The sequence below is a fragment of the Dromaius novaehollandiae genome, chromosome 8 (genome assembly GCF_036370855.1).
Source record: "Dromaius novaehollandiae isolate bDroNov1 chromosome 8, bDroNov1.hap1, whole genome shotgun sequence".
Lineage (NCBI taxonomy): Eukaryota > Metazoa > Chordata > Aves > Casuariiformes > Dromaiidae > Dromaius > Dromaius novaehollandiae.
The window spans coordinates 14517901-14531618 of NC_088105.1; the positions used below are offsets into that span (position 1 = coordinate 14517901).

The window sequence follows — 13718 nt, forward strand, 5'->3', positions numbered from 1 at the left end:
TTGTATTAAGTTTAACTAAATTTAGGGCAGAAGTTAGGGGATGATCACAGTTTGACCTCTTTAGAGATGAGCAATGAAAATTTATTGTTTCTCCCATCCGTCGCGGCTTTGCAAACCAGTCATAGCTGTAATGGCATTCTTGCTCAATCACTTTTCTGTCGCAGCAATGTAATCCTGCATCCCAGAGCAAGCCAGTGAACAACAAGATGATCATCTTAGTTTGAGTGTTTATTAAAACACTGCTGTTTTCCCCCTGGCAAACAGATATTAGTTGTGGCCTTGGGGCACCTGCGTTTTCACGCTGTCAGAGAAAACATCAGCAAGAATGCTTTGTAATTCCATGGTTATTAATGACTTCTTTCCTCAGTGGTCTGGAAAAATCCTAGATTCTAGCTGTTGTAAATTGAAATTGCATGTTCTGGACCAAGTTTTAGGTTACCAAAACCCGAGATGCTTATATGCCTTCGAAAAATCCAGAATTTGAAATTTAAGCCTGACTTTAAGAATATGGTGAGCGTAGGTTTTATGAATGAAATGTGCAGGGGAAAGCTGGTTGTAGTTTCTTTGTGACTGAAAGAAGCCTTGGCTTCTACATGGACAGTCGCTCTTCTAGATTCTTCCTTTTATTAATTAGTTTCTCCCTCCTGAATTTCAGAAGACTGGGTAGTTTGTCATTTCCAAGAGGTAGTGTGTGTTGAAACACAGCAATGGCTTTTGTGATTGATACGCTGCCCGGTCCAGAGGTCAGGAGAAATCTGTGCATTTCCAGGAAAAGCATGCAGTCAGACTCATTTTTCAAAGAACAGACTAGAGTTTGAGTATTCTTCTATGACGGGTATGTGCATGGCTCCCAGCTCTTTAAAGTTGTTCTGTTGTGTGTCTCCCCCCTCCCCCCCAAGACTTTTGTAACCGGAAAGAGCTTCAAACACAGTTTTGTGAGAGTTCTTTAAGTTTTTGTGAAAAGAACTGTTTTGTGCAGGAAACGGCTTTGCCTTTCTAAGTCCTTTTTGGTGGTCTTCCAGTTTCAGCCCCTCCGTCCCGGAGTTGCCTGAGAACATGCTACCTGAGGGTAACTAAACTAACCTGGAACAGCTTTGAGTCCTACAAAACTCATGCTGGAAGTTCTTGTTTTATAACTTTTTCACATGTTTTGTAATGCCGACAGTGTTAATTGCACTTCAGTGTTAGCATAGGTTCTTCCAGAGTATTCTAAGTATTTTATGAATACTTTCTACTCTTCTGAACCAATAACAAAGTTATTTTCATATAATAACTGATAGAAGGTTCCTTTTACTGATGAACCGCTGCTGAAAGTTACCAGTAAAGAAGGATGTTGTGTGCACATCATCACTGTAAACTCAAAGTACCTCTAGAGTGTTAATATAATACTGAGCCCATGCCTTTCAAAAAGATTAATTAGCATTTACATTTTTGCTTAGAACAAAACAATTCTAGTAATATTACCTGGAGGAATGTGTTTAAAAGCCTTGTCCAGTGTCTGTTCGGGAGTGCCTCAATGGCTTGGGGTGAGCTGACAAAACACTGCACAAAACTGTAGGAATTATTATCTTGGTTCATTCGCAAGTCCTGGATTCGTGAATGTAATCTCTGTGCTTGCTTTCTCCCGTTCATACTGGGAAGCTGAACTGCTCAAAGATTATTTGGTGCCAAATGGAATGAGGTGATTCATATAATTCAAAATAAATAATAAAAAAGTCACAGTATGACAGAGGCATGTCCGTGAACAATTAAAAACCAGGTCAAGTACATGGTGCTCTGCTCAAGAGCTTTGTTGGAAAGCTTGGGAGGTGGCTGCCTACCTGCCTGGCCTGGCTGCCCTTGGCAGGAGCCGGGGAGCCCTCCCAAGGGCTCGGCTTTGGCAGGATGCTGCCCGCCGGGGGAAGCTGCCTGCAGCAGAGGGGAGGCAGGCGGAGGGAGGGCGCAGCCCCGCAGCAGCTCCGGCGGCAGGGGTGGCGAGGGGAGAACATTTCTGTTCCTGCAAGCAGCAGCATGTGCTACAGGTGGAAGAGTACCGGAGGAGCTGCGAGGGGTAGCTGGCGAGAGAGGATAAGGGCTTTAGTTCACAAGATCTTTGTTCTCATCAGACTGCAAAAAATTTGCTTTAGCATCTGCTCTTATGAAGCCACAGTCGGATTCAGAAAGTTTTTTGGCGTATTTATGCTTTAAAGAATAGGGGATGCCAGTTCAGCTTGAAAGATCTCGTTATGTTGGGAACCTGTCACAGTAAAAATTATCTGAAAATGTCTATTTACTAAGCTTAGTTGTTCTTCTGTGAAGCACAAGTTAAGCAAAATAGTGTTTTCTAGCTGTGTTGGTGTTACTTAAAACAGTCAGTCAGCAAGGTTCACAGGTATTTGCCATGTTTTTCAGAACTTTGCCAAGAATATTTTTGCAATTCTTCAATCAGTAAAAGCCAGAGAAGAAGGCCGTGCACCTGAGCAGAGACCGGCACCAAATACAGCACCCACGGTAGGAGCAGCACTTTGAATATGATGGCTGTGGCTCCCAAAGTGACAGTATGAAGTGTCTTGTCATTATTAAGTTCAGAGTCTGCCTTGGTTTAGTTCCAGTGAAAGAACAACTTTCAAGCATAACTTCACAGATTCTTTGCCTTAAGTTACATTTATTGGTATTTAAAGAGTTGAATATATCAGTTCAATTCGTTCAATATGTTCTTGTTATTTGGAGATTAAACTTAGTGCCAGCTTCCGTATGTACAAAACAGTAGCTACATTCTGCATCTATTTGCAAAAAAAATATATTAGATGAGACTATTGCCATTTCAGACAATGTTTTGCAGGGTGGGTTTTTTTTTTTTTTTTGACAGATAGGGTAGCAAATGTTTAGGAATCTGGAACATGACTCACGAGTGGGAACAGCTTGAACTAGATTTCTTTTGCCTGTGATAAATCAGGAAGACAGATTTACAGTTTTTTTGTTTAAGCCTATCTGCGTTTTAGACAGGAATTGGTTTGTATTGTGATGTTTACTATTGGGCTTTATTAAACTTAATATATTCTGTGAACTCAGTGGCAGTCTGCTGTGAAAGCTATTTAATCTTGGATTTATTTTTGATACCATTGCATTTAACAAAGAACTAAATTTAAATAGCAAGATGAATTTCAGCACTTAAATATTTGCTTTGTGTTGAATTTCATAAATTGTACATGGGACTATTCAAATATACCATTCAGAATAATTGTGACTATGTAACTAAGTCATCCATGAAAAAAGAATGAATTGGTATTTAGTGTGCTGCTAGATTGGCACAGTTTTTAACTTTTTTTTCCAGTATGCATTTTTTCCTCCAAATTTCTTTGTTCTGCAGGTATAGCAGATTTTTAGCTTAATCAGGTTTGCAAGGAACATTGCATGTGTGTGGCTGAAGGCTTAACCATGGGTTGTCAGTTGACAGGGTTTTTTTCTGATTCTTGAAATATTACAAAAATACGGTGTTTTCATAAAAAGTTTTTATTGTACAGTAGTTCCTTACTTCCACTTCAGTTTTGCCTCAGGTTTTTTTTGCCATATGTACTTTTAAACTCTTTCTGTTGCAATACAAGAGAAATGGATGCTAAATGAAATACATCATAAAGTATTACATGCAGCTGCTTAGGAGTAGAAAAATTAGCTAACTTGTGTAAGACTTTCAATGCATTTGGAAACTTCTGAAGTTCAAAAACCACTAAATACCTTTTTGGATATTTTACAAGTCTTCATTTAACCTGTTTTAGGATCCCACTTTACGAAATAAGCAACCTATTCCAGCTGCCTACAACAGATATGATCAGGAAAGATTCAAAGGAAAAGAGGGTAAGTTGATCATAAAGCTGTTTAAAAAAATATGAAAATTCAGAATTGGAGCTAACCAGTTGTAGCATTAGGGTTGGTTGGGAGGGGGGGTTTCTGTGCCACTGCTTGTCAAACCCAAGACCAAAAAAACATGCAACTGTCTGGTAATCAAGTCTAAAAATATTACTTTTTAGAAATTATTTCTGCCTTTTAGGAAGCAAGCTGAAAACTTGAAACCAGAACTTGCTGAAAAAATTTGTTTGGGGAGGATCACATGCCAGCAATAAAAAAGCAGGCTTGCGAAAATAACTGTCAGATGCATAAAATAGTTTCCCCTCTACCACGCCCACAATCACAATTATTCTAGCAATCGTTTCCAATATTCTATTGGAATAAAAGGCAGGAGTATATTACAGTACTACATGGATGTTCAGTTTTGATATCTACAACTAGAGAAGAAAAAGCATAAAATATAACACTAAGAATTTCGTGTCATTAGAAATTTGTGAGGGGTTTTCTTTACATGCACCTCATAATAGGTAATTTAGAAGAATTTCAAAATCTGACTATGCATCTCTGAAGTTGCTAAAAAAAAAAATAAGCACTTATAAGTGAATACACTATTTAGGGTGGTTTTTTTTTCTTTTTTTCTGACTTACTATAGTAAGTTGGTCAGATATTTTATTATATTCTCTTAAACTCTATACCCTATTGGCCTCCATATACTTTTATTTCAGTCTTTGGCTTTCATTTACTGCTCTCAGTGAAAATTGTACTAAGGAGGGGAGGGGAAAAAAAGCTTAGCAGGATACCTGCTAGCTTTTTAAGTATTGAAAAATAATCTACAAATAGCATCTGTGAAACTTCATTGTTTAAAAAAATGCTGTGGGAAGTAGGAAAGAAAAGTGAAAAAGTGTACCCTTCCTCTGAATTTTTCCAAGCAGAATATGAATAATATTGCTACTAGCATCTCTTAGGTTTTGTCTCTGATAATTTTTAAATTTCAAGGCTTGAGCATTTGCCAAGGGGTTTTCCTATTATTACTATTTCCTCTTTAGAGTAAAAAATGGTAAATATCTATACTAGATAGTAAGAAAGTAAAGTTAGAGAAGGAAATTAATAGACAAATACGACAGTTAAAATGTATCAATGCATATGTCATGTTGTGGACTATTTTACAACAGGAAACACATTTTTATCATCCTTTGGTAAAGGGATGACTAGTGTTCTTCTAGATGACAAATTGCATAGTTTCAGTAAGCAACCCAGGTAGAGCACATCTCTATTAAACAGGTGAATATATTTTATGCTTTTATTGCATGTGTGTGGTTCAAGAAGTCATAGGAAGTAACAGGTTTTGTTTGGCAGAAAAAAGAACCCAGATGAGTTTGTGCGGCAGGTTACCAGTGCAGTTTTAATATTGAAATTTCTGAGCAGAAATCAAAGAACAGTGAGATTAAATGATTGCCAGGAGAAAAAAAACCAAAAAACATAAAACTGTTTCTGCCTGTAATTAGTATCAATGGGAAGTGCATTTGTGTGTTGTGTAATTCCGAGGATTTTGAGGATTCTGTCTGTACTGAAAAGGACTGGACCGATCTGTGGGTCTACTTCCAGCTGAAAGGTTCTTTTGTCGTCATGGTGATTATGAAGTGCCTGAAATGGTCATATTCTTCCTTAGCATAGTTATCATTATCACTCTGTTCCTTTTTAAAACATGTTTACACACTTTGCCTTTTCAGTTTCTTTTCTTTGGTTTAGTTACATACTGCAATAATTCTTTGTTTTAATTTTCGTGGTCTATTTAAAAAAAAATATGTTCTTTCAAATAACTGATTTGTATTTCTAATGCTAGTCTACACTCTACCTGACTTGGTACTACACCAGTGCTATTCTTAAACTATGTTTCCTCTACAGTGTTGATTTATGAATGGCATTGGTGTAGTAGTTATGGAAGTTGCACGGAATTAGTAATTAACATCTAGATTTCTTAGGAGAGGACCTAGAGATATCAGAGATCTTTTCCTCAGCTGTGAATTAACTTCAGAAAATAACAAAAGACCTTATTTATTTATTTACTTATTTCTTCGATAGTCTAATGTAAGAGACTTTAAAACTCTGTGAGGAATATAATCTAATTGAAAATTACTTCAAGGTGAATTTCAAAATCCATAATTAGATATTAACATTTTCCTGTGCCATGCAGTGCAGGTAGTTGGCTTGGCTTAAAACTGAACTGTATGCATCGTTTGCAACTGCGCTGCAATGATCTCATTCCTTAAAGCGTTTTTAATTTAATTGCTCTCAAAATCAAGTTGTGGCCCCAACAAAAATACAGTGCAGAAGTGAAACTTGCAAGCAGAAGTGATGTTGTCACTAAAAGAAAAACAGTTAAGGCATCTCTGTTCTGTAAAGACTTTAAAAAATAAAAATAAAAAAAAAAAGTCAGTCTAATAAGAACCCAGAATTGCCAGTAGTCTGTTTATTGAAAACTTGTGGTATCTGGGATTTGGGGGAAGAAGTCTGAAGGCAAAGGAGGCAGATTACTTGAGTTCTAGGTACAATAACTTGCAGTTTTTGGACCAACGTGTATTAGTAATGGTGGATAGCAAATGACCTAAAGCTGAACCCTATAGATTTCTACGAGTATGAAGGATTTCCAGATCTTAGTCTGCATATGATTTTACTTTTTGTGTGTCTGGTTGGCCAAGGATTGCGGTAGGGAAGATTGTATGATGTGCATAACAATGTGCGTAGTGATTTTTAGCTAAAGATTGAAACAAAGCCAAGAGAAGCAACAGCTCCTAGCCCTTTGCCTGTGGGTCTCATCTGTTTGCTCTGTGCTCAGATCTTGAAACTCTAGGAAGGCTTCACAGCAGTCCTGTGACAGTTGCATGATGATCGTAGCTAAATGCTGCTTGCAATTTTATATGGTATTTTTTATATTCTTTTAGTACACTGTTACAGTGCACTGTACTACTATTATTCATGGAGACTTAAAGTTTAGGCAGCAGGGAGGTCAGCTGTTTCTTTGAATATTTCTCTATTAGTTTAATATGGCTATCAGTGATAGTCTTATTTTTAACAGTGATTCAAAGCTTGTAGAGCTAAGATAGATTAAAAAAATGTTAACATGAGATACGTTCAGTAGACTGAGCTGCAGTCAAGTTTGTCTACCTTTTGTGATGGGCTGTTATTTCTAAGGTGGTATCAGGATGCTTCTTTGGTTGGCTTACCGTTATAATCTTTATGCCAAAAGGGACAGGCTTTGTTGCTAGCATGGTTTAGGTTGCTTTCATAATAAATGTGAGGGGGCTTTCTGACTGTTAGATACTATTCTTGAAGAGCAAAGAAATAATCCATTATACCTGCAGTCAACTGAACTGCTTATGCAGTCCTGAGTCAGTTTGTAGCTTTCTTTCCAAGGAATGTCTTATTGCTGCAGCTTTGATTGTGAAGGAGACTGAAACTTTGAGCTAATGCGATGTTTGTTCCGTAGTACACTGCAGGTAATAATCTGCTTTGAATGCAATATCTTGGTTTTCAACAGTTTTTTAGGTGACTTTACCTGAGAGACTCCTTTTCATGTGCTTATTTCTTAAGTGGTTCCAGGGTGTAAAATAGTGCTGAGATCTTGAAGATTTGCATTTTCTGATCCATTGAGTGTGTCTGGCAGTATAGATGGAAATGTAAAGTTTCCCTGTGGTACTCTAACAATGTCTAAGTCCCATGCTTTAAGGACAGTTTGTGGAGTGTTATTCTTGCATGTCTGCTGATGATGTTGTCCAGGTGTCAACATACTGAAAGCCAATCCCTGTAAAAATTAATATTACTTTAAGTCTATAAATTGCAAAAGGGTTTGCTGTGTGGCCAACTGACTTCATACCATAACAGCGAAAAGAGTATCTTTACCATATTGAAGTGTTTCCTTCAGGAAAGCTTGCCGTTAATATCCTGCTATTGTCATTGTATGTTTGAATCATTCATGTAATTGGGTTGGATTTTCAAACGTAGCAGCAGTTTTTCAGAAAAGGAGTATGTCAAGATTTCAATCAGTCCTAACATTAAGCCTAGGAAGTAGTGGATTATAAAATGTGATTTCTTTCTGTGCATAGGTGCTAGGAGTTCCAGAATGGTGGAACTTGATTGTCCTATTAGCCTTTTTTATTAATTCCATTTATTTTTAAGGATATAAGATTCTGCTTATTTCTAGCAGAGAATGTGTAAGTCATTCCTATGGAGGGGGGGGGGAGGATAGATTACAGTCTCTGTCACTGTATTCTGACTTTATGTGACCAAGTAGTTTGTTAATATACCTGTTCATTGCTGGAAAACATACACAGATTCATTTGGTGGTTTTTCTATTGGTACTGTGAGAAACTTGAGAACTTGTTATTACCTACTTGTGAAGTGGTTATTGAAGGTTTTAATATGTGCTGGGAATTTTGTAAACTCTAGTTAATATAGTTTGGAAGTGTAGGCGCGAAACTAACTTTTACTTTTTATAGTACTAAACAGGAGTGCTCAGTAAACTCATGTAGAATGAAATTCAGTGTCAGTGATTTAATTACCATAGGTGTGAAAATGCATTAGTGAATCATTTTCTGGAGAGTCAGCAGAGCTGTTGCTGTCTCTGTTTCGAAAAGTGTACAGCTGGAAAAAGAAGTGGTTATTCCATCTTACTCATCCACAAGTCAAACTCTTTAACTAGGCTCTCCAGTGTTTCAAAGCCATGAATGATCCTTTGTACTGCTTCTGCTTGCCTAGATTCCCTTCCAGAAATTCAGGTTCATTTAAGCATTTTTGAAGTTATAACTCCTTTGTAGTGTATCAGTGCTCAAGTTTGCACCCAGATTGGATGGCTAGAACTGCAACAGGTGCAGAATCAAAATGCAGTGTGACCTAGGTTGAAGTGGAGCCGTGGTCTTTAGGTAAAGGGAAGGCACTTTGAGTATTAATACTCATGAAAGGAAATGCAACGTATGTCCACACTCTGGAGAATATAATCAGTCCGATAAGCTGATGCACTAGTGTGCTTATTTTCATTTCCAGGTCTCATTCTTTTAAATGAGTGGAGACAGTCAGGTTGATATATCGGGATGCTAGAAAGGTAACTAGTGTTGAACCACATCAAAAATGTATATGATTCTTTTGACAACCTTTGGTTATTGAACTGTGAAATTATGGTGGTAATACACGCAATGACTGTAGGCGAAAAGTCTTATAGGTTCTATTTTGAAGCGTTATAATTGACTATTCAATAGTAGTTACTTGGTTTAGTCTGTAATGATGTAGTTTTTAAAGGTTTTTCTTGCTCAAGATGGTTTTAATAATGTTTATGTTTATAAAACTGATTACATCTAGGAAACAAAGTAGGAATACAGCTTGACACAGTGCACTACTGCTGGGTTTTGCTTGCATTATTTATTCTTCAGTGTTAGACTTGCATTTAAAATACTTAGTACGGACTGCTTTTTGCATAAAAGAAAGGTGTACGATCCAGTCTGTTTTGTAAATTTACTGAAAAATTCCAATGTATTGAAGACTCAGGTTTTTTAAGCAATTATTCCATATCTGATCTCAAGTTTGAAAATAAAGATCCAAAGTCTTGCCATCATGATTGTTTGTTTGTTTATTTAAGGTCTCTTTTTCATCTTAAATACTTACCCTTTCCGTTAGTAGTTGGCTTATAATTTCAGCTGCTTCCTCTGTTACTATCAGTGAAGCTGTGATTTTGAAATCACAATTTTGGAGTTGCAAACAAATCCTTAGCCGGTCGTGAATGTTTCATCGCTGCTGCTGTGTGACTCAGCAGCAGAGGCTGGAGCTGAATTGAGGGGGAAGGAGGGAAGAAGCACATTGCATTTCTCCTCTTAGTCAGAGGCCGTGATACAGCACTTACACCGATGTGTGCTGGCGGCACGTCCCCTGGTTGCTCTGTGCTCTGCTCCTCTTTACTCTGGCCTGCTGGGCCTGTTGTATCCCAGCACTGGTTTGAGCAGCTGCACCAGGGACTGCTTGAGGTCAGTCGCTGCCTCCAGCGACTCTTCTGGAAGAAGTGCTGCTCCGCTTTCTATCCCAGCCTTTGAATGTCTTTTACAGCCAGCTGCAGTGACACGGGTAGCAGTTTCTCAGTCATTCTTTAAGTGGGAACGCAGCCATAGCTGGAGTTCCTGCCTTGGAAGCATTTGTTGTCAGCTTAGCATAGGCTGTGTGCGGGGAGTGGAGCTGAAGGTACTGCCAGGTGTGCAAACTTAAAATTTTTCTTTTTTTAAAAAAGAGGGGGGAGGGGCGGCATGATTGTGCAAGTGACAGAGCTCTCACGTGTGGCCATATTTGAGTCTGTGATAAAAGTGATGGCTGACTGGTAGACTGACACATGATGGTAGATGTCAGAGGATCAGGAAAAAGGCTATATTCTGAGGAGAGACCAGTGTCAATGCCATTATCAGTTGAAGGAGGATTGCTGCAATCATCTGGAAGCTGGTGATGCTTAACTCTCATTTGCCAGTTGCTTAAGAGTTTGAGGTAGGCAAGATCAGAGCTGGTAGGGGTTTGGGAGGTGGTGTCCTCCGCTCACCCCACTACCGGCAGGTAGCAGACCCTGGAATCTCCATCCTATGCCGTGTGTTGGCCACTTAGTGTCTCTCAGATCTACATCACTAAGAAAAGGTACTATGCTAGTATTTACTGATGACTGATCCTTTTTTAACCACCTGAGTCGCTGTGAAATAGCTTTGGAAGGCCCATTTAGCTGCCTGGAAAGCAGGATAGAGTGACCTTTATCTAATGCTTGAGCAAACAGTGGCTCTTTGGGATCCTAGTTGCTTGCTAGGAGGAAGAGATAGCAGAAGGCTGGGAGCAGGAAGCCAGTGATGGCTAGAGCCATGTTTAGTGGCTCTTGTGGCTCATTAAATAGAACTGGGACAAATTTTACAAGGGACATTCTTTTTTTTTGCAAAAGATGAAACAGTTGGTGGTAGAGCAAAGGTTTGTGCCTCTCTGTCCTTCACTTCATTTTCTAACTGTGCCACTGACTCTTTGACGGTCAAGATCTGTGAACCTTTATTCCCTTTGCAGTACTAATGGAGACTTGAATATGGGGGGTTTTATTAATTTGGGGGAGTGCAAGGTTTTATTGGCAAAAAGAAGAGACCAAGGGAAAGAAATAAAAAGCTAAATGGGGAACAAATGTGTAGAACTAATAATAGAACCAGGATTTGTGCTTGGGGAAAAAAAAGGAACTGTGATAGGCAAGGCATGATGGGGGGGGCTGGTGCTTGCTGATCTCGCTAAGGTGTGTGTGTATGCATTGGAGTTTGGGAAGAACTTCTGATGGAAATGGTTGGAAATTATGTCACAGAGAAGAAGCACCCATAATAGGACCATCTGGAAGGGGAAAGATTCCTCTGTTGCTGACCTTCTGCAATTCACAGGCAACTGTCATCCTAGATTATTCATCTCTGTTTTATGTCACTCCAGATCAGCAAAAGCATCTCTTCAAGTTAGGAGAGCTCCGCCAAGTATTCAGTAAGCCCCCAGGCACCACCTGAAGTGTTAATGTTTCTTGCCCAGCAACAGTGACCTATATAGTTGAGGAGAAAACTGTTGTCCATGGAAATGTTAGTCAGATGCAACTTCACTATCTTAAACTCAAGTTCAGTTCTGTGAATCCTGAGCTGAGACTCGGTGCATAATTACTTCTTGGAGATGGTGGTGAAAGGCAATATCAATTTCATATAGGGAAGCTAGGCTTCCTAAAAATTTTCCTTTGAAGTAAAGACTGCATTCGTGACTGTATCTGCATTTGATTTCTCAGAATTGGTTCTGTGTAGCTCAGAAACATTAAGTCTAGGAGAAGGGAGGCCTTGAGAAGCTGAGGTATGGAATGGCTGGACTTCAGGTGTCTTCACACACCGAGATCAAGAAATGGCTTATGGCATGGTGGACAGTGCATGTAAAACAAAACATGGTCCATAACTCTAGGCTCTTCACTTGGTAGTTGGCAAAAGATCGGGTAGCACGTTCAAGAAAAAGGAGACAAAACAAAAAATGGTGTTCAGAAAGTAGATACATATCTCTGTGGTGGGAGGAACATCATCAGTTTTTAACTCTTGGGCATCTTTTGTCTGGGCACTAGAGAGTCATAAAATCTGGGAAACTTCTCTGCCTCATTTCCTACAACTGTCTGATAATCTTCCTCATTTAAGGAAGAAAGGAGGAGCAACCATAGAGTCTTCCCAGAGCATCTGCATTGTTCAAGATTGTCTGAGTTTCAATTAAAGTTAATTTACTCTTGATAGGAGTAAGAAACTCTAATAGTCTTGGAGCATCTGTTATTTTTCTTGCACTTTTTGTATGTTCAAGAAAGAGCATTATTTTTGGTTTTTGATGTTTTTGTGCTGATGCATTGTGTGAAGGTCATGTAATAAATGGCATTTATCTTCCTATTCCCAATAATTGTTTCTGCATAGTATCCTTTACCCAAGTCTAACTGGAATTGCACAAAAACTGCTTAGGCATAGCAAAATGCTATGCTGATGGTTTGCTGTGGCTTGATTGGGGGTTATCCTGTCATTCTAAGTATGAATGAATAGGGGTTATCATACCATTTTAAATACAAATGAAATGAGCTGTTGGTTGTTAGGGTCAATTGACAGCAGAGATACGAGACTAGGGGAAGTACAAATGGAAGAAGGTTTTCTTGCAAGTCCTGGTGCCAGCATGCAGGAGCTGACTTGCTGCACTGAGAATAGGAGGATGGAGAAGGACTATTGAAAAGCAAACAGACTAGCAGCAGCAGGTTTAGTCACTGAGCACTTACAGACTTGTGGCATTTACCTCAGCATAAATTCTCCCTCATTACAATTATTGGGGGTGGGGGAGAACCTTTTTAGTAATTTTGCTCTTGTAGTATGAGTTTATGCAGATTCTGTGCTATGTATCATATGGTAATATCATCATTGCTCTTGTGCACCCCAGAAGTGGATTTGCCTTTTTAAGTAGCCCTGCTTTTGTAGTTGGTTTGTAAATCAATTTCTTACTGAGCGTATTTTTGCATGCATGTAACTACAAGTTGAATATGTTGTGTTATAATGCATTCTGGGAATGTGAGTTTTCTCCATCCTGTAATAATAAGAATTTCTGAGACTGCATGTGTGTTGCAGCATGTTCTTGCAAACATTTAAATTTATGTCCTTTTTCTGGGGTCATTTGAGTGGTCTGTGCAGCAGGAAATGCTTGCTTTGGCTGTAGAAAGCAGAAATACTGCCTTAAAAAAAACCAAAAAAACAAAAAACCCCCCCACAGGTTCCATAATTACTAGCCAGGTTTTGTAGTGTGAACAGAACCTAAAACCCTACCAACAGTAAGACCTGTTCCTTGCAAAAATAACTTAAAAGGCATTTCCAGTGATGTCAGTTTAGACATGATGTCCCTATGTTCATAATGGTTTACAAGAGCCTTTTTTTCTTCGCAGAAACGGAAGGCTTTAAAATTGATACCATGGGCACCTATCATGGAATGACGTTGAAGTCTGTAACGGTAAGCTAAAAGTCGTTTTTTTAAATATGTTGTATAGAGATGATAGTGTACCTATATATTTCTTGTCAGCCTTGCCTAGGCTCTGGGAGGTCACTTGAGTTGACTAATAGAATTAATGAAGGTTATTTTCTATAAAAGGAAGTTTTAATTTTGGTCCGTACATTTCAGAGGTTTTTGTTCAAGGGATATGTCTGCAGTAAAAAAGGTGGGATGGGAAGGCTTTACTGGAAGATTTTTTTTTTTAGTGGAGGTACAACCTTTTTGTGCTTGACTAAAGAAGGATTTTTGGTAGCCTTACCTGTACCTATTAAGGACATGACTTCTTTCGTACTCATAACAGATTCAAGTATACTCACAAAACT

At 38.6% G+C, this 13718-nt stretch overlaps 1 protein-coding gene across 1 annotated transcript in view; it reads left to right on the plus strand.

Moving 5' to 3' along the window:
• The window catches only part of CDC73 (cell division cycle 73), a 105173-nt gene that overhangs the window by 21391 nt on the left and 70064 nt on the right, over window positions 1–13718 (plus strand). The window contains exons 8-10 of the mRNA XM_064515754.1: window positions 2392–2490; window positions 3756–3834; window positions 13292–13356. Coding sequence (XP_064371824.1) covers window positions 2392–2490; window positions 3756–3834; window positions 13292–13356 — 243 coding nt within the window. The remainder of the gene's footprint in view (window positions 1–2391; window positions 2491–3755; window positions 3835–13291; window positions 13357–13718) is intronic.